Source organism: Tachypleus tridentatus, chromosome 12 (assembly GCF_004210375.1).
Source record: "Tachypleus tridentatus isolate NWPU-2018 chromosome 12, ASM421037v1, whole genome shotgun sequence".
In the NCBI taxonomy this organism is placed as follows: Eukaryota; Metazoa; Arthropoda; class Merostomata; order Xiphosura; family Limulidae; genus Tachypleus; species Tachypleus tridentatus.
The window spans coordinates 5094229-5116756 of record NC_134836.1 but is presented as its reverse complement, the minus strand read 5'-3'; the positions used below and the strand labels follow the sequence as shown (position 1 = coordinate 5116756).

Genomic DNA, 22528 nt, shown 5'->3' with positions numbered 1-22528 from the left:
ATTGTGATATGCTCTTATGCATTAATACACAAGAATTAGCTGTTTGTTTTTAGGTTTCAAATCATTGTGTACAATTGGTTGAACAGGAATAGATTATCTGTTTTCTCCTCACGACGTGTTCCAGAGGCAACCCCAAGTCCAAATATTCTTCCTTAACACTTACTTGTCAAAAAAACAAGTGCCCTTCCCACTTTTTCTTGGTAATGAGCCCCTGCCATTTTAGTATCTTCTACGTGATATTGAGGGTCTTATAAGTAAAAGTAATTGTATAAATTACTGAATTATAAAAGGCCACTGGACGAAAATTTACGCCATAATGAACCACAGACGGTTGCAGAAGTAGATAATTGTTATTATTGTATTAATCGGTTTGCAACATAGACTTGCACAAACAAACAGCATCTTATGCTAAATAATAGTTACACAAACAAACAGCATCTTATGCTAAATAATAGTTACACAAACAAACAGCATCTTCTATTAAATAAATAATATTTACACAAACAAAGAGCATCTTATATTAAATAACAGAGTTACACAAACAAAGAGCATTTTATATTAAATAATGATATTTCAAACTTTGTAGACGACCTTTGTGATGGAGAAATCCGAAATACTGAAACTTTTCTGATGTTCCTTCTTTGTATACACGTATTCAGTCTACTGAGACATAAGGAGCAACTTTCGTTACTTTGACATTGAGTAAGAACAGAAATAATGAACTTAGAAATAAAACATGAAAACACTTTGCATAAACGACAACTTAGTTCTATATAAAGTAATACGTTATATATCAACTTTTAATGCGATAACAAAGTGTTCAGTCTCAAATAAGATTCCCTATAAAACGTTAATTCACATAACGATGTACAAAAGAAAACGAGGACTGATTTATCAAGACTATTCACACATAACATATACAAGAGAGTGCGAGGATAAGGCAGTATATTTACACTACATAAAATTTATTTGACAGGTAGGACAAAAAAATGAAACATAAAAACCGGATTATCTAACGTATTTTTAAATATACATACATTTCATACATTCATTTTAAATACACGATACATTTCATGATAACCAAAATATCCTACTGAAGGACAGCTTTCTTATATCATATTGTGAATATGTCAACAGCGCTTTTGAGTAAAAAAGGATGACATAACAGATAGCGCTATCAACGCTAACAGTAGTTAGTGGTGTACTCAACGTGTAAAAACGCGTCCTCATTTTTGAGGCGATACTTAGTGAAAGCAAAAACGAACAATTTAAAAATAACAGAAGCGGTATGCTGATAGTCACAGACCATGTACTTAAGATATAATTTAAAAAAAGACAAACATTAATATAATTAATAAAGTCACGCTGTCAAATATTTTGTCGTAAGTACATATATAGGTCTCCAACAGTTGCATGAAATATATTATGGTTGTTTATGTAAACTCAGTTTGGACAGCTTGCGTGTATTATTACTGCTGAAATATGGTATGTTATAACAATATAAATATAAATACTGTAGTTCTTTGAACTTTAATAATACAATATCTCCTACCATTAAACTTCAATACAAAGTGCTCTCCAATGACACGGCGGTATGTCTGCGGAGTTGCAACTCTAAAACCCGCGTTTCGATACCTGTGGTGGGCAGAGCACAGACATCCCACTGCGTATCTTTGTGCTTAATTCAAAACAACAACATAGTATTTACGAAAATGCAAATGATGTAAACAAGAGAGTTGAGATTATTTATTTAAAAGGTGTGTATTGAATGCAAAATATCTTTGTGAATATTTAAAACTAAAGTATAACTTGTTATAACATAACTAAAATTAATGAAAAACAGTTCCAATTTTGTCAAAGAATACAATGAATAGCATAAGCTAAGTATTCTTAACACAGAACATTTGTTGCTACAGACTTGATCATCGTAACTCTCTTACTAAGTCTTAATAGAATCTGTAGCTTTACTAGACTAAGAAAGATTGAAACAGCGAAAATAGTTTTATAAAAAAACCAATATATGTGTTACTTTTTCACCATAACCAGCTTCGTTCCGTGATACATAATATTTAATACACACGAGATCTTCTGATTTTCTATTATAAATATATTTATTGATTAATATTAAAGAAAGGTTTAAATAATCGGATATCCTAATAATCTACTTGAAAGTTCGTTTGTTCTGATTTGTTCACGTGTATTTAAGATCGCAAATTAGATACATTTTATCATGTGTCTGTTATGTATAAAATGTATAAATCTTGGTTCTTGGTTACATTTTAATCAAGTTACTGACGTTTTAATTTCTTTATTTATACAATTTTTTATAATAAGTTGATTGAGACAACAGGGTACATATTCATATAACTTGAAGTTAATTACAGTTTAGAATCACAAAAGGCAACAAACATGTTTTTTGTTTGTTTTTTTCAAAAGTAAGAGCAATAATAGAAATAACATGAACAAAGAAAAGGTATTATCGTTTGCATCGATTAACTTCGATGATACATATTTCAAATAATACGTTACTGGTCTCAAATCACATTTTGATTCTAACATCTATTTTAGGAATTTTCTTAGAAGATACGGTAAACAAAAATCTCAAAAATATTATGACATGAAGAATTCGATGTTGAAATATTAGATGTGGATCTTTGGGATTAAATAGCTTATTTTGTGAAAAATAATCGCTATGGCTTGGTTTGCTGGTTATAAAAGTAATCCTCACAATGAACAAGACCTGATCTTTATGGCATAAACAGCTAAAAATAATTATTTTTAGTCCTTACAATGAATAACACTTGATGTTCAGGACGTAAACAGTTGAAAAATAATTGTTACTAATTCTCATAATGAGCAACACCTTCAGGGCTTAACCTTTAAAGAATAATTGTTTTTTAGATGTAGCATGATTTTTGTAAATACTACTGACTGTTTGTTTTTATTTTATTATTTAAACACTATGAATTAAAGTCTTGGTAAGAAAAAGTATAATTGTTTGATTTATTTCCTGTGTCGACCTTTCTTCGAGTGGAATGTAAAATAGTTCATGTTAGCATTTACGTGACAGTCGCCCTGCTCTTTTAAACCTTTGAGTGAACGCCCCACAAGAGCGGAATATCAATGTATGAGAAAGGTGGAAGAGCAACCCTTTTCTTCCTCCTCCTTCCACCTTGCAGGCATTAAAATAAAAAAGGAGGTTGTCTAGTTCGAAATATCAAGCGCAACTTTGTTAAACAGGTGAGATTATCAAGAAGTCGCTCTGAGACAAACAGTATCAGAATTTAAATGAGTTGCACTGTATTTCTTCTACAGTTTAGGAAGCATTAGGAGATTCAAATATCTGTTTCTAAGCACGTCTACATTAACATGAAACATTAAATTATGAAAATTTAATACATCACCTAAGGTTTATTTCTCGGTATTGAAAATACGCGATCTATTTCTTATAAGTGTTGGTTGATCATACTTTAACAGACTGTCAATGTTATCAACCTTTGTTGCCTTTCAGGTTAAAAACAGTCACTAAAAGAGCCAGTCAATAAACAATGTAGCCTATAAACTTTGAATGGATCTGAATAACATTATAAAGTTTAAGAAAAAGCTGGACATTTATATAAAGCACGTTTTGAATTTTCAAGGCGTAACATATATGGTGTGTTAAAACACACTTATTATTAAATAATAAAGTTACACAAAAAAAACTGCATCTCGTATGAGTTGTACAGGTTGTTTTAGGTAAATCTACGATGAACTTTTAAAAATATATATACAATTACCAAAATACAGAATATAGCGAATGAGAATATAAAAATATCTCTAATCATATAACTGGAAAAATAGGAACCTATCTCACGCTTATTTGCTTCTCCTTATTCTTATTGAAAAACTATTTTTGTACGTTCTTATGGACTGACAACTCAACATGCTCTGTCATACTATTCCTAAAGGTAACAGGATACATAAAGTACCATTATACCAACTAGGGGTATCGAAACCCAATTTTTAGAGTATACGTCCACAGACTTACCGTCGTGCCACAGAGGGACGCAAGTCGGTTGAAGACTATACCTTTCGTACTAGTATTTTCTATTGCTATTAATTATTTATCCTCACTCTCAACAAATAATTTTGCTATTCAAACATTTCCGTTGCAGCTATTCCAACATGAAGAGGCACCTAACATAAAAAAAAAAATTATAATACTTTAAACTATAAATGTCGATAGAGTTTTGGACCAGGTTGGAACGTTCAGATTTGGTAAATATCAGTATTCAGGCTGCTCAGCGAGGAGCTTCAATGCTTATAACACGATAATTTCAGATTCGATCCATGTGACGTACAAAACGTATGTAACTCTTGTTATACGTTATATTATATACCACTAAACTTTTGTACAAATATCATTCAATCTATAAATTATCATAATAATAAACAAGTCAGTAAGTTTGAACAATAGAGAGTCGTCAATAGCCGCGAAATTTGAAATTCTTTCAGGCAAGATTAGAGTAATGAGACAATTATGAATTCAAGTATAATCATCTTCAATTACTTTTGTAAAGTAAACATTTGCAATTACACAAGAAATTACTTCAAAACAGATTTTAACCTTGATAACAAAGATAAGATGCTTAGAATATCTGACACCCCTGAGCATTTCACTTATTTAAGTGTTTAGAAGAGAGTGTGCAAAACAGAAAAATCATCAACAAGTAATGAAGATTTACCTAAACCAGCTGAAGACACACACAAAATCACTCCTATGAATATTGAAAACACATTAACTAATGCCATTACTTCCATCTTTTCTGAAATATTCACAGAATACACAAATCTTAATAATGAAAACAACCTAACAGATATAATCTTTAAAATAATTATGAAAAACATCGAAACATACCTACCACAAATGTTAACATACATAATGAACTCTATTAAACATGGATAAATTCATAATATTACACACCAATATCCAGAGTGCTATTGCTTCCAACACCTTTCCCCGTTAAATTTATATATCTGATAAAATCAAATTTAAATAATATTAATTAATAAAATATGCTAAAGTACAACAGCCACCTAAGTAATAGACATAAAAAGAGAAAAATAAAAATATAAATGGACATTGCCCTGAAAAGGACCAGTCTAATGTTAATACTAATCCATAAATTGGTTTGGTTTGGTTTTTGGAATTTCGCACAAAGCTACTCGAGGGCTATCTGTGCTAGCCGTCCCTAATTTAGTAGTGTAAGACTAGAGGGAAGGCAGCTAGTCATCACCACCCACCGCACATTCTTGGGCTACTCTTTTACCAACGAAAAGTGGGATTGACCGTCACATTATAACGCCCCCACAGCTGGGAGGGCGAGCATGTTTGGCGCGATTAGGGCCCGAACCCGCAACCCTCAGATTACGAAGCGCACGCCTTAACGCGCTAGGCTATGCCAGGCCCCCCTAATCCATAAAATTCAGTCAATTCCAACAATGCAATGAAAGGAGGAAGATGTCTCGGTGTACCTGACCCTCCTGGGTATAAAAAAAAAATGTATATACCCAAATATAAGAGAGAGAGTAATGAGACCTTGAGCGTGATCAGATACATCAATCGAAATGGTTTCACCTCCTGAGTCCAAAATTCTAATTAAATCTAAAATTGGTCAAGAGATGATGGCGCTATGAGCTAAAAGCTTGTACTTGAAAGACATTACTATGTGCCGCGACTACAGTCGTACATAAAGCTGCCTTTTCTTAATTGCAATTTAAAAAAAGAATATGAATCGACAATACATAGCAGGTTACAGAAACATCGAATTCATACATATAGTTAGAAAATCCCATACACTGAGGAAACATAGAGACAACTAATTAAATTAACTGAATATTAGGGAACTTTTACATTTTATTTACATAAACTTTAATATGTTTAACTTATGCAGCAGAGCAACGTTTATTTTCACAGATGCATGATAACATTTAAAGAACAATTCAGACTCAGTAGACTCAAACTGGTTTGGTAATATTGAAAGCATAACTCATCCTTTGTAGACACAAGCTATCATGGTAACATTTAAACTATATTTCAGCTTTAGTATACTTGAACTGGCAAACTAACAATTAAAGCACTACTCAGCATTAGTGGAATCAATATGTGTGTTTTCTTATAGTAAGGCAGTGGTTCTTAACCTGGGTTCAATTAGTGAGTCAGTCTCAGGGGTTCGGCGGAGGTCAAGACACACACACTGTGTGTGCGTCCGTTCACCCCACTCGTATGATTCGTGACGTCATGCTTCACTTGGCCATCATTGATTGCGGCTGATCACGTCACATCACTTGGCTTTAATATCTGTGCTGCAGGAAACTTCGTGCGCTTAGCAGTCGACTTGTGAGTGTAGTAATCGTGCGTCATTTGTGATATTTTTCCTAATCTTTTAATCCCTTCATACTAACTAGGTCGATCAAAAATAGAAAGTGGTCGGACGAATATGTACAATATGGATTCACTTGTATAACGGAACATTATGGAAATCAGCGTCCTCAATGCATGATTTGCAATGCCAAGTTGAGCAATTCTAGTCTAGCACCGGCAAAACTAAGAGAACACTCCCTAAAGCTGCATGGAGATGGGAAATACAAGAACACAACGCTTGCTGAATTCAAGGTAGAGAGAGCCAGGTTTGATTAAAAGGCTACTTTGCCTGTTCTTGACTTTGTATCCATCGACAAACCGATCCTCACAGCATCGTACGAAGTTGCGTACTTGATCGCAAAGCAGAGCAAACCACACACCATTGGTGAATCACTCGTAAAACCAGCTGCGTTGAAGATGGCGAATATCATGCTGGGAAAAGCTGCTGAAAATAAATTATCCCAAATTTCTCTTTCAAATGACACCATCAGCAGCTGAATAGATGACATGAGCGATGACATCTTGGCTCAAGTAGTTGTAGATCTGATTTCAAGCCCAGCAAAATTCAGCCTTCAACTCGACAAGACCACCTACGTTTCCAATCTAAAACAGCTTGTTGTATTCGTGCGTTATGTGAAGAACGACGAGATAAAAGAAGATTTTTTTTTTATTTTGTAAGCCTCTTACAACAACAACTAAGGCAGCCGACATGAAGAAACTTGTGGATGACTTCTTCAGAGACAACGATCTTTCGTGGAATATGGTTTCTGCAGTTTGTTTGGACTGAGCTCCAGTTATGCTGGGACGAAACTCTGGTTTTGGTGCGCTGGTGAAAGCCGATGCACCACACATCATTGTAATGCAATGTGTTCTGCACAGGCATGCGTCGGCAACAAATGGCGACAGCAGATGTCAATTTCGTCAACTCGACGAAATCATTCAACTTCAGCAGAGCCGGGTTCAACAGTAACTTTTCAGAACAACAACGCACTCAACGTTTTGGTGTCACCAAATCGTAGCGTACTCTCTTATTGCTAAGAAAGCCCTTGAGATACTCATTCCGTTCGTTACAACGTATCTTTGCGAGCAATTCTTTTCGAGGACGGTAGACATAAAAACGAAGAAAAGGAACAGACTTTGTTGCAAAAACGATATGAGAGTGGCACTTGCCAAGGTGAAGCCGCGCATTTCTGAACATGTCTCTGAAAGGCAAGAACAAAAGTCACATTGATTTGCAGTAAATATTCATTGAGTTATGTTTTTGTTTTTGTGTAAAATTCATGTTTTGTTGGTTTTGTTCTTTTAACGCAGTGATATTGTGTGCAACTGATGCATGGTTCATTTTGTGCACTAATAAAGTATCTACTTATGTTTTGAATTTGAAAAAATCATATTTTATTTTTTTTAATTACGAAGGGTTCAGTGAATGCAAGTACGAAACTTCCGAGGCTCAGCACCTATAACAATGTTAAGAACCACTGTAGTAAAGCCTCATCCTGCTATTTGCTGAGTCCCCCGAGGGGAAGCGAACCGCTGATTATAGCGTTGTAAATCCGTAGACTTACAGCTGTACCAGCGGGAGAGAGGTAGAATCAACCTGGTATGTTAACATTTAAAGAACAACTCAAACTTAGTAGACTCAAACTGCTATGGTGAGAGTTAAAATACGACTGATTCGGTGATACTCGGCCCAAAAATTACCAATAAGAGTAGTCCATATGGACCTCAACGACTTTTTAAGCGTATTTTTAAAACTATTAATGCACCAAATTGCTTGTAAGTCCATGACCATATTGGTTACAGGACTATTAATAGCATATACGAAATAAAATTATTTAAACACAAATATTATCATTATTTCAAGTTATCACACTATGTTAACTCGCCATTTTATACAAATTTTACATAGGAAGTGTATGATTTAGACCAATTTATTTTTTCAAATCTTTACATCGTATGATGTAATTCAAAATTTTAAAAAATAATCCTTACTATATGGGCCTCAATGGCAATGCAATAGAGGTAAACAAGTCGTTCCACGGTAGTACAGTAGTAAGTTACATCCCTTGTAATTTTTAAATCCAGGTTCGAGTCCCTGAGAAGGACAAAGTACAGTACACAGTAAGGACTATGTAGCTTTGAGCTTTACGCTTAAACAAACAATAAACAATTCAGTAAGAATAAGTTATAATAATTTAATAAGCTCAGGCTGCTATGATAAAACTTAAGATAAACTCAGCCCTTGGGGACCTACACTGGTTTGATATAAAATAAGATACAATTCAACCACTTAAAAATGAGGCGTACATTATTTATGATATAATACTTCTGTGGTGTTTAATTATCTGTGTTTCATAAAACTGATTATTAAAATTTGTAAACAAAAGTTTGTGCTATATTTTACGTTATCCGTACACGTCTTTTCATAATACTTGTTGTAATACGTTCTAATAATATATATTTTTCGCTTTGTGTCTTCATTATTTTCACTCGATAATAACCGATCAAAAATATATGCAAGACCTGTGTATCGGCCGTGTGTATGACTTCTATCTCATCTGTGAAATATACATTTTCAGAGTTTCCAGTAACAATTTAGTCTTGTCTCTATATTTTACTTATCAATAGAATTACCTATTTTTATGTTTGTAGTTAACTCTAGTTATCAGCAATTATGTGGAAATATTTTGACCTTCATTTGTTATTGTGAGTCTGTGTAAGTTATTCGATATGAGTTGAATAATTAAAATAAAAACTTAATAAATATTTGCCAGTTCAAACTCTTACACGAAATAGATTGACATTTCCAAACAAGTATGGAGGAAGATTGAATTTCACTGTGCTATGGACTTTTACATATTTCTGTTTCCTTCCAATCACCAAATAAGGTAATCTCCCCCTTTTTTTGATGTAGGTGTGGAAATGGATTTCTCGGAAGTTTTCTAAACTTATATCTTAAGAGTAATTCCCTTAGTGTACTGTAACCAGAAGCTGAGCCTTTCACATACTAGTAAATAGTTAATTTCTGTTCTTTTTATTAAACTTTATTCCAACTGTTCCCATCATAACTTCAATCCTTGGTGGAAGTTCCTTTGAATATCTAACCGTATTTGGGCAGAAAATTTGAAGATCATGAAATGCGTTATTCCTAACCCACGATTAACATGTTAAATCGTATGCTATACGTTAAAAACATGATGGAAGTCATTAACTGTAAAATATTAAGCACAAACTGGTTGGTTTATGTATCTCAAAGTGCATTACAATACCGGCTGCAGATAAATCATTTACCAATAGCAGGCAAAGTAGAGATTAGGATATGTTTTTAACAAGAATTACGTATATTGAGAGTGGAATTTTCTTAACATCCTGAAACTGTATTAAACATAGAAGGATTTTATGTACATTGATATTTAATTTCCATATCTTAAAATAGCTCAACATAATCCTGCTTTGAGTTATTTTTTGTTGTAAGTTGTTGTTTTTTGTTTTTTTTATCTTAGTCAGCGATGGAGAAACGGAAAATGTTACAATATGAGCTTCTTGTGTTCTTCATGTACTTTCGTGTTATCATTGCTAAAGGTACGTATAGAGGTAATGGAATAAAGAATTACCATAAACCTATGTTTTACTTTTTAAAAAATATCTCTAAAAATTATTTATCTTAAATTGGAGATAAGAAACATGGGTATGGAAGATGATTAGGGGCATGCGGGTAGACCCGGCATGGTCAAGTGGCCAGGGGCGCTTCACTCGTAATATAAAGATCATGAGTTCGAATCCCCGTCACACCTAACATGCTTGCCCTTTCAGCCGTTGAGGCGTTAAAATGTTATGGTCAATAATCCCACTCTTCGTTGGTTAAAGAGTAACTCAAGAGTCGGCGGTGATGGCTATCTGCCTTTCCTCTAGTATTACACTGCTAAATTAGGGACGGCTAACGGGGATACATACAAATTTTGAGTTTTGCAATTTTTGTGGAGGGTTTTTACCACCACCTGTAGATGTATTCTCAAAAAATTTGGTATGGAGGGTCAATAGATTCATAAGAAGTTAGACTGAAATTTTCAGTTTTGCGTTTTGGAGTTTTAATGGGAGTTTTTTTTTACAATTACGTATAAGGAAGTAACATCTCATCTCCAAAGACAACCTTTTATTAATCACGAATTTACATAACTTTGGTCCAGGGGACGGATATTCCAGCTAGTTATAATCATTATTTTCGTTTTTGTTTAAACAAAGTATAGCAAATAAATATATATCTAACTCAGCAGTAAAACTGCTAACACCGATTTTCAATTTTTCACTGCCCTCTATGAGTATATTATACATAACTCATTGTGTAGCTTTGCGCTTAATAACAAATAAACAACAATATGCTGCATGAACAACAGTTCATTCTAGAGTTGGCGTTGTCGTTACAAACGGTATGTATTGTAACTTAACGATTGATTAGTAAATCACTGTGGTATTTTGAGCATATTTTTGGTCAAAAGAGGACGCTAGCTCAGAAAAATGTGGATATTCATAATGTTTATCAATTCATTGGCCCACAGTGGTATGTCTGGGGACTTATACTGCTAGAAACCGGGTTTTGATACTCGTGATGGGCAGAGCACGGACAGCCCTATGTGTAGCTTTGTGCAAAACAGCAAAACAAATAAATTCACTGATTTATTTTAAAACAGATTCTTAGACCTTGCCATACAAGTCACCAAAATTTCGAAAAGAAAATAGATATACAGTTATAAATGCTTCCTTTATCAGATACAGAAAGTAGAATGCATTAAAAGGGCGAAGATCCAAGCCTTATAGAATTAAACATAACATTCTTAATAATTTACTAAACTCATAGCTATGATATTCAGGATGAAGACTATGAGAAAATAAAGTTCTATTCACGATTATTGGAAGTACAGATATGACCATAACAAGAGAGAGAATGCCACCACGAAATTTTTCCTTTTTTTTTTTTTTAGATAACGAAAGTTCCAAATATTTTCTACGGCAAGTTGGTGTTGATACATTCAACCTGAATGGTACTTTATACTTTAGTGATAGGGTCAGAGACCCCAAGGTTTCGGCATCACCATCCCAAATGTGGAACTGTTGACCACAGGCGGGACTATCATCCAATTACCCACCCCATCAGCCAATTTTAATCAAATAGTGGGATCCACTATCACAATCATAGCTCTCCACATATCATAGCTAACCACTAGACTCCATTCTGCCCTTTGCGAAGTGCCTTAAAATGTTATTTTAGAGAATACAGTTGGCTATAAATTACAAATGACTTAAATTTTGAATAAAGTAATTCGGCTTTTATTATAATTCTATCGTAAAAAAATATGTTTTAATTGTTGTTTTAAATAAAAACTGAATAACTGTAAACATGATGTTTAAAAATAAAATATAAGAGTGATTTATGTACATATGTTTATATATTAGTTGTAGTTCTACCCGTCTTGAAGTACGATTCTGGACTTCCATGTTCTAGAGATGGTTATTTCCGGAATCCATATGACTGTGGGAAGTTCTATCGCTGTGTAGATTTCGAAGGTAACGGTAAACAGTTTACAGTGTTTAGCTTTAATTGCTCAGATGGTTTGGTTTTTGACGAAGAAAAAACAACGTGCAATCGGGCAAATGACACGGCGCCTTGTGATCAGCTGCCAGCCTCAAGTTCAGACGTATCAGAACTGATATGCACTCACGAAGGTTTCTTCCGTCATCCCAAAAACTGTGGAAAGTTTTATGGCTGTATGGATCTTACAGGAACAGGGATGACTTTTGAAGTTTTACAGTATGATTGTTATCCAGGTTTAGTTTTTGATGAAACTACATGCTCCTGTACAATACCAAAACTGGCAGAACCTTGTGAAAACTCCGATTCTGGCAGATCTAGCAGTAACAAACCAACAGATGGATCAGAGCTATCACTATCCAACGGCCAAGACAGTTCATCCGAATCTACTAGAATATGTAATGAAATAGGCTTCTTTCGTGACCCTGACGATTGTCAGAAGTTCTATAGGTGTGTTAATCAAAGTGAAATAGGTTTGAAGTTCAAGGTTTACGAATTCATTTGTCCAACTAATCTTGTATTTGATGAGAACATCAGTTCCTGTAATTGGCCAAATAAAGTATCATCATGTGAGGGTTCTTTTGCGATATCTCAAGGTTTCCCGAAACAAGAAAGCTCAACTTCAACAAACAGAGAGCAACTACAAGGTTCAGAACAGCAAACTATTTCCGATGGCTCTTCAACAGGACAAATTTCAAAAAGTAATTGTACCAAGGTAGATGATAAAGATTCTTCTCTTTCAACACAAGAACCAGAAACATCAAAAAAAGATTCAAATCCCCCAACAGATTCTACCGATTCATCTACATCTAAAGCTTCTGGTTCAGATGACAGCTTTCCATCATCATCAGAATCGAACCAATTAACATGCTCAACAGCTGGATTTTTTCGTTATCCAGGAAATTGTCAAAAGTTTTACAGGTGTGTCAACGTAAGTGATGAGGAAGTAATTTTTACCATATATGTGTTTACTTGTCCAAAAACCCTTGTGTTTGATGAACGTTATAATGTATGTAATTTTGCCAGTATAGCACCCCCTTGTCACTCGCAAATGTCACCGCCTGAAGATCGATCACAAATCGGAAGTTCTACACCAGTGAGTGAATCATCATTGCTGGAAAGTTCTTCATCAGAAAGTGGACCACCATCTGGAAACGTTACACCCGAAAGTGAATTGTCTTCTGAAGATGCTGTCTCAAGTGTTAAAGAAGGAACTGAGGGCAAAGGAACATCATTAACTCCTGAAAACAGTGGTGAGGAATCGTCTTCAGGATCCGAAACGGACAGCGATATATGTCCGCATGAAGGATACTTTCGTAACCCACGTGACTGTCATAAATTCTACAGGTGCGTAGATTACTATGGGAATGGCAATAAGTTCACCCTTTACCAATTCATTTGTCCAGAAAGACTCGTTTTTGATGAAAATATAAATGTTTGTAATTCGCCAAATAAGGCACCTCCTTGTGATGAAAAGTCTGCTTGTCCTTCTGATATCAAGTAAAATATTTTGTAGGTTGAAAAGATGAAAAAACTATTTTAGTTTAATCTGTTGATTGATTACCTTAACAATATTCAGCTTGAAAATTTCGCGGGAGTTATTATGAATTCGGTGTTGGATTACAGCTGGTTGCAACTTTCAGGACTTTTCTAGTACGTTAATGGACAACGGCGGTATAGAATATTTTTTACTTATTATCATAACTGTCGTATTGGAACGCTAATTTGTATACATTTTTAGTATTATTAGACACCTCACTGTCAAAATATGTCATGTGACTTTTGTGTGTGTGAACGTGTGCTTTCAAACTCGCAGAAAGTTAGAAAACTGTTAGTCTTGGATTTATTTCTATATCTGTATCTTAGTACTATTTATTAAATATTTCTATTCATAGTTCTCTTTTCATGTATTTTTGCCAGAAAAAAATGTTATCTTCTTTACATGATTCGCATTTCCAACAACGCAAGTTATATTGTAACTCCCACAAACACCTAGTTCATATGCATTTACTTTACATTAATAATATTCGAGTATTATTTACCTAAAATATTTTACGTCTGTTTAACATGATTCGGATATTTGAAACACATAATGTGTTAATACAAGTAATTTTCCAATAATAAACGGCGGCTTCTACATAAAGTGACCAGATTTATGGAATTCAAAGCGGGATACCTAATTCAGTTTGAACGTTAATATATGATTATATATGTATTTGAACGTTCATATATGAAAATGATCATATGAGAATGGAACAAATCTTAGGCGCACTCACAGTGCCGAATGGTATTAATTTTCATAATGCGGGACGTTGAATTCATTTTCTCACAAAACGGGACATTTTCGCAGACATCAGGACATATAGTCACATTATTTATATACAAAGGCAGCTTATACATGATAACCTATTTTTCAAAAGAAATGCCACAAAGTTTATACTATTAATAACTATTCAGTTAAATTACCTGAAACGTTAACCAGCAATAGCATCAATAAACGTTCCTCCAGCGAAGACTCAGATGAAGAAAATAATGACAAACTCTTACCGAAGGATCTGCTAGAGTTGTTTCACGAATATTCGAAAGAATCCGACTTTGGTGGATTTTCGGAGAGTGAACTAAAGGCGGACTACGTTATAAAGTATCAAATACTTTCAAACTTTTCCACCCAAATTATTGTATCAGTTAGAATTAGTACTCAAAGTGAGGGTAGGCAAAATGTCATATAAGTGGGGAAAAGCGTACCCCCGACTTACTCTTCACTTGAGTACTGTTCAGAATACCCGAATAAATGAGGAAAACATATGTTTTGTCTTCCATTATTATTAAAAATTGTTGAAAAAAAGAAAAAGTCACAATATTTCTTCACATACTTTAACAAAGTCTTTCTAATATAGAAATAATTGGTATGGAAAAGCACGTGGGATATATGTGAAATGTTTTTATTTAAGCCAGCCAGTAACTTGACAACAGTTGTACTTTATAAACGAGTTTTTCTTGTGCGATTTTTGTAATGTTAACTTCCAGAAAGTGTGATTTATAATTAGAAAATGGTAGTATAGAACTACTTGCATTCTCTCTTTGTATTTCGTATATAGAATATCAATGTTACTTAACGTTGTATAGAGTAACCAGTTTCATTTCTGAAGCAATACTTCCCGACAGAAACAGAAAGTTAAATGGAGTGTTACAAATAAAGTTTTATTTCATACTTACAAATATAAAATATAACAATATTCAAATATTTCTTTAATTTCCACTCCTGTAGCATCTAACTGTGGCTTCCGTTAGCCAAAAGTTAAAAAATATCATCCATATATAAAGTTTAACCTTTCTAACAACACCAGCCAACCTTCAATCCATATTTTAATCAGCATGCATGAAAATTTATCATTATCGCGTTCTTGTATCACAAAGGGTTTAGCCTGAAATGGTACAGCAGTAAATCTATGGATTTACAACGCTAAACTCAGGTGTTCGACTCCCCTCGATGGACTCAGCACATAGCCCGATGAGGCTTTGCTACAAGAAAACACGCACACACGTTAAAAAGTTTCAAAAAACGTCATTACGTATATAAAAAAACGTAATTTATATCTTAGTAAAATCACTCTGCCCATACAGCTTAATTTTTTTTTTCACAATTATTCACACTGTGTAGAACTAAATAAGAAACAGTTTTTAATTAAATATACCATCCTGTAACTGAAATAGAAATAGGACAAATTTCATGGTTTCTGCAAAATTCAAAAAAGTTAGCAAGTTCGCCACTACTTTATAACATTTTATTATCGGTTTTATAGAAACAATACTTATATGTAGATGAAAAATGAATTAACCGGAAAGGTGAAAATGTGGGATCGTGTTATCCTACTTTTAATTTGAAGAATTAATAAAACATGACAGAAAATCTTTGTTCTGTGATCTCCAACCATTGACTGAGTAAGTATCAACACAAACACCAAAATTACCGATTTTTCAAAATAACATTCACGTAATTCTAAATAAATATTTGTGTAATTTATTCGTTCAACAACTGACACCCACAAATGAAAATCTGTCTCATAAAATTGTTCGTGCTTGTTTGTTATTAAGTACAAAGCTACACGCTGGGCTGTATGTGCTCTGCTCACCACGGGTATCAAAACTTGGTAAAAAATATTAAAGGTAAAGTAAAATTATTAAAATTCGTAAAAAGGATTCATATTAAAACAAAACAGTCTATTTTTTAATTAAAAACTTAAATATCGCTAAAAAGGCCAACAGCCCTTAAAAAGCTAAAAACATCTGTAAGATGGACAGTGTCATCATCGCCAATGACAAAACATGTCTAAAATGATGCCGTCACTGAGAGTCGTAACACCGGCACGACAGTAAAATGTGGACCATTGTGAAATGAGTGGCACACAGACCACACACTGGTGCATCAGTCCCAGCTAAAAGAAAGCGATGAGTTAAAAAATTGTGACCAATACGTAGTCTAGTTAGGAGAACTTCTTTCCAATCCTTACGGAAAAGAGATGACCAATGTTCAATAAAGGGTTTTATTTGGAAAACCTTGCTTTCACGTTACGTTGCTCACTCCAAGTCGACTGCCAACTGACACGAAGCCGAGCCTGGACTACAGGACCATAGTACATATAAGAAATAGGCACAACAATGACAGCGCCAGAGCAGAGATTTAGCTGTGGTGTCGACGAGCCCATTCCCGCGAATACCAACGAAGCCTGATATCAAAAGAAATGGATAGAGGTAGATGTTAAACAGAAATGGTCCAGTCGCTTTGAATATCAGCGAAAACAGGGTGAGAACGAATGTGAAGCGATAAATATAATACACTATAAATAGTGCAATTCGAGTATTGCTTTTATTCTGTGTGTTCCAAGACAAGAGAAATGGCGTGTAGTTCAGCAGCAAACACAGAAACTGTAGAGGGGATTCTGTGCACAACCACTGAACCACAACAAACCATGACAAAGTCCAGAGAATCACCTGATTTCGAACCATCTGTACAAATAGAAATGGAAGGACAATTCGAAATATGTTCAGCAAATAACACATGGTACTTTCAATCAGGAGTATCTGCTTTTCTCAGATGATTTAAAGAAAGGTCACAGTTGGCGATTGTAATAAGATATGGTGGGATGGGCTGACCAGTGGATACAGCAATGTTATCCAAGGACAGACATAATTCATCCAACTGCGCCTCGATAAAAAGGTCAGAAGGAACAATAACAAATCGTCTGGTTTGAAAAAAGCATGGCCCAATGAGGAAGGAAAACACAATCCCAGGTGGGATACTGTGGTGAGGATTGAAGTTTTGAAACATACAGTAAACACAGTTGCAAATGGCAGAGGTGTAGATGAGGTTCATGAGACTGTGAGGAAGTTCTAGACTGGGAAATACAGAAATCCCCAGTGCAGAGCCAAGGCCCCTGATGATGAACGAGGTTCAGCATCTTCAAGGCCAAAGTCCTGGCAGAACCACAGACCAGAGACCCATAGTCCAGTTTCCGTCATATAATGGCACGATACATCTTTAGTATAGAACATCGATCCGTAACCCAAGTGGTATAAGAAAGGACACAATGTTCTTGTACATTTGACTTACAGCTGCTTGATGTATGATACAACGGTCAATTTAAGGTCAAAGATAAGGGACAAAGGGAATCACAACTTCTCCGACACAGAGTTCAGGATCGGGGTAAATACCCTGTTGGCAGCAAAAGTACATGTAAGCGGTTTTAGAGAGAGAGGAAGAAGTTAAAACCATATGCTGTGGTCCAATTCAGTAAATGAATGAGGGCCGCATGTAGCTGCTGCTCAATAATCCTCATGTTCGACAACTGACAAGAGATGAAGTGATGGCATTAATCTTCATACTGGAAAATGTGACACCCAAAACACAGCCCTGAGGGACTCTGAGTTCCAATAGGAAAGAATGGGAAAGTGTCGAACCCATATGAACTTGGAATCGCCTGTCCATTAAAACATTTTTAGCAAAAATGGACAAATGACTCTGTAACCCATATAAGTGGAGGTCCTGCAAAATGCCATACATCCATGTAGTATTGTAGACCTTCTCAAGATCAAAGAATACTGACACAAAATGTTGTTTAAGAAAGGCTTCTCTGATCTGCATTTCAAATCGAATTGGGTGGTCCATGGTGGAACGCCGTCATCAGAATGCAGAATGCATGAGCAAGAGAAGTTTGTATAATTCAAGGAACCAAACGAGGCATGCATTAACCATCCTCTCCAAGGTCTTACAGAGACAGCTCGTCAAAGCAATAGGAAGGTACTTTGAAGGAATCTTGGAATAATTCCCAAACTTAGAAAAAGGTAGGACAATAGCCTGGTGCCATGTATCAGGAAAAACATTCTCTCTGCCTTAAAGAAAAGAGGTGAATGCTCTGCCCGAGTCTTGATGGGTAAGAATGTGGAGGATGAAACAGGAGTGCTAGATACCTGACAAAAACTTCCTGGCCATAAGAGAGGTGGATTGAGAGGGGGAAAGAATTATACTGCCACTGACCTTCCAAATCTCATCCCATATGGCTTTGGAACTGGTGGTAGAAGAAATGCTGGCTATGAAGTTAATCCAAGATTGTTTCTGACTTTGACATCTTACATGCCAAGCATGTGTACAGGCCCGCTGAAAAGCGATGGGGTTAGAGAGTGTGGGATAAGAATGAATGGCATCCCATGCCCATTTCGAGCCTTCTGTGCCATGGGACAAGCAGGATTCAATCACAGACGAGTATATCATGTCAAGGTTTTAAGAATACATTGAGCAACTGTCTGGATAATACAGCCAGTCACTGCTGCCACACAGTCGTCTATTGATGGCTTACAGACGATTGCAAGATCAAGTTCTGCGAGAGCAGTGAAAGAGGGCCAGTTTGTATGATCCAGCTTCCACTGAGGCATGCGGGTTGGGTGGCATCAACCACAGCCAGTCTCTCTCAAAATTATAGGAAAATAATCACTGCCTTGTGGGTTACTGTCAACTCTACATGAAAAGTGAGAGAAAAGTGACGGGGAGCAGATTGAGAGATCAATAGCAGTAAAATAATGCCTAGGTGAATAAAAATAAGTTTAAACACAGGCACTGATGAGAGAAATGACGAGATCTGAGAGTATACACTATATCAATATCAGCACTTCCCTAGAGGATATGATGTCCATTAATGTCCCTCAGGATTAAAAAAGAGAGACAGCAAGTGTTCAACAAGAGCATCATGGTTTGATTGATCATAGGTTCTCCAGGAGACAGATAGAGAGAACAAACAGTGTTATCATGACCCAAGGAAATGCGGATTGCTACGGCCTCCAATGATGTGTTGAGTGGCAAAGACAGGGTGGGCACATCCTGATCGACTAGCAGTGTCACCCCTCCATGCACTCATACATCACACAACCCGTGATTTTTGTACAAAGAAAGCTGCCAAAATGTGACTATATCGGCAAGTTTGAAAAATGTTTCCTGTAAAGAACACATACAGAATGGTAAAAATGAATCAGTGCTTTGATGCCATCCAGATTAGAACGTAAACCTCGACAGTTCCATCGAATCAAAATAGTCATTTTTATTTATGTCTAGGCGAATTGGGTGGAGAGCTCTTCTGTTTTTGACATCTTTTTCCTTAATCGAGGGAGGTTTATCGACCTCCAAGGATCCTGCCCTGGGTCTGTTGGGCAGGTCTCTGTCATTGGAAGAATATTTCTGCAACTGAGGGCGTGAACAAATGATCACTCTGCATCTATGGATCAGAGAAGAAGATGGATCTGAGGGCACGTCCGTATCCAGAACCAAAGGAAGTATATCTGGGGTCCATTGGAATGAATGGTAGGGACAGAGATGTGTGTTGAGGTTGATTCATCAACTTTCTTAACCATGGAGGCCAACAAACTTCTCACATGGTTTGAGAATGATTCTTTTGGAGGCATGGAGAGATCCATCTGCACTCCCACTGTAGCAGTGGAACAAAGTGCAGCAGCATACGTTCGAGGTCGAGTGGTGGGCAATAACTTTCGAGCCTCAGGGTAAGAAATATTATGAATCATTTTCAAATGCTGTGCCTCTTTTCTTCCACCCACCTAGAGCAAGAACGAAAGTAGGATAGGTGAGAGCCACTACAATTAACACAATGAGAGACTATTTCACACTCGTAGGCACCATGGTCCTTGCCACCAAAATGAGCATATGTAAAGGAACCAAAACATGATGTTTTTGAGTGACCAAACCACTGACACTGCAAATATGAGAGGGCTTGGAATATATGGCCATACCTTGCAATTAAGATAGCCTGCTTTGACGGTAGGAGGTGGACGTGGTGAAGTAAACCTAAAAATTAGGATATTAGTCGGCATCATAATTCTATCTTTGTGAGCGGAGATACACGTCACTACAGAAACTCCTTGGATAAAGAAACCAGCGAGAATCTCCGACTCAGGGATGTTCTTCAAATCTCTCTCAACAATAACTCCTCGTAACAAATTCAAAGTAGCATGGGGAGTAACCTCAATGGGTATATACCCAATCACCGTTGAATGTAAGAATAGTTAACTGTGTTTAGGAATGGATGTTTCCACCAATATGTCACCAGAACAAAGCTTTTTGACTAACTTAGGAGAGCCAACAAGTCCCTCTAGTCCCTTTTGAGTGAAAAACGGAAATATTTGCCCTAAAAATTTCTCTGATAAAGAGTGTAATATTAGAAAATGAGGTACAGGTGTTGAAGAAGTTGAAAATTGCTGTTCCAATGGTCTGTTTTTCACTTTAAAAAATTGATGAAGGGAATTCATAATAAAATGTTTCTGTGCCCACTAATCCCACTCACTATGCAGCCCCAGGAGTGGATGCACTACAGTACCAAATAAGGACACTGCAGTAACAACAAGGTTTAGTGAGCACTATACCCAAACACTAGCATCAGATACAATGTCCACAATAACCATTGAGAACATTCGACACTGGTACTTTGTTGACCCTAGCCCAAGTGGACCAACCGATTGACTCAAGGGGTCCACTCCAAGGCTTGTCCATCTACAGGAATTCAAGGACAAAGTGGTGTGTTAGGGCTGGACCCTCAACCACCAGGATCCTCTCCTCCCCTTCACGGATTGCCATGCACAGCAAACACATGGATGGATGTTTAGATCCCAGAGGAGGTAAACTGACAGAACAGAACCTTCTGTGGGAGGTCCCTTCACTACGTACAGGAATCCACACCGAGATGTCAAAACTTGGTTTTTAGAAATGGTAAGTCTGCAGACATGCCACTGAAAACAACATGTTTGGGAATCCATAACAAAGTTATGAGTTTATTTAAATATCAACATTACAATAAATCTAATTCGATTAGAAACTAAAGTATTTGCATATTATTTATTGACTAATAAAATACAATCTGGAACAATAAATATTTTACATATCAAAGAAAGAAATTAATGAATTATATTTAAGAAAACAATGGTTTGGCACCAGACCATCTTCTGGTTCACTGGTTTCATGAATGAATGATCGGTAAAGATCTGTAAGATAAAAGGAGGTTTGACGGAGAAGGTTCTATGGAAGAGAATCTGAAGGCCTCGACTATGACTTAATTATGATAAAAAAAGGGCAAAAGAAAGAAAGTACAAAATGTAAAACACAATGAAACCATATGTGACTTGACTATAAATGTGTACTTTTTTGACAATGGAACACTGGTTAAGGAAATGACCATGTTCTTTCTGTACTAGTTATCTATTTTTCTAAATATAATATACCTAGTATGTGGCTAAAACATATTAAGACAAATACATGTATTAGATAGTATTTGTCCCCAAGAATTTACTTACATTTTTGAAAGAACTAGTTATTACTTCTTTCATTTTTTCTACAATAATCTTAAAAAAAAACAAACAGATTTCCTACAATATAAAATATATTACTTTTATTAGCACCTTACTTTAAGATTTGAAGAAAAGAGAGTAATGACCTTTAGTGCACAATTAACTTTTTCCAATGACTGCCACCATACTGGATGATGTATTGGCTTGCAATACTTTAATAATTCAGAAATACCTTCATTCAGAACTTCTTCAGCAATGCTATAATCTTCTATGATGATAAATATAGAATACATACATAACACCAATGTGATGTTGCATAAACATTTCTAGAATGCTTCTCTGGTCACATAACTTCACTTATGGATCATCATCATGGGATATCAAAAAAATAATCAAATTAAATATGCTGTTTCATAATTACATTCCTAAGCAAAACAGAAGCCACTGAATTATTGATGAGATTCTATAATATTTGTAACACAATTTTTTTCCAGTACAACTAACTATACATTACTGTCAGTTTACTGAAAATACTTAATATATGAAGCACGTGTATATACAGACACACACACACACACGTTTAGTGTATCAATACTAAAAAACAAGTGAGGTTTCAGGTTTTCAGACATTTATTATTTTAACCAATTTGTTTGAAATGTCACTTTGACATAGCTATTACTTTCTGTACTATTTTT

General features: G+C 35.5%; 1 protein-coding gene across 3 annotated transcripts in view; it reads left to right on the top strand.

The window, feature by feature from the left end:
• The window catches only part of LOC143234349 (uncharacterized), a 46560-nt gene extending 32703 nt beyond the window's left edge, over positions 1-13857 (top strand). For all 3 annotated transcript variants that reach the window (XM_076471640.1, XM_076471639.1, XM_076471638.1), the window contains 2 exons: positions 9910-9988; positions 11858-13857. In XM_076471640.1, coding sequence (XP_076327755.1) covers positions 9916-9988; positions 11858-13497 — 1713 coding nt within the window. In that variant the 5' untranslated portion in view covers positions 9910-9915 and the 3' untranslated portion in view covers positions 13498-13857. The remainder of the gene's footprint in view (positions 1-9909; positions 9989-11857) is intronic.
• Positions 13858-22528: the final 8671 nt, after the last annotated feature.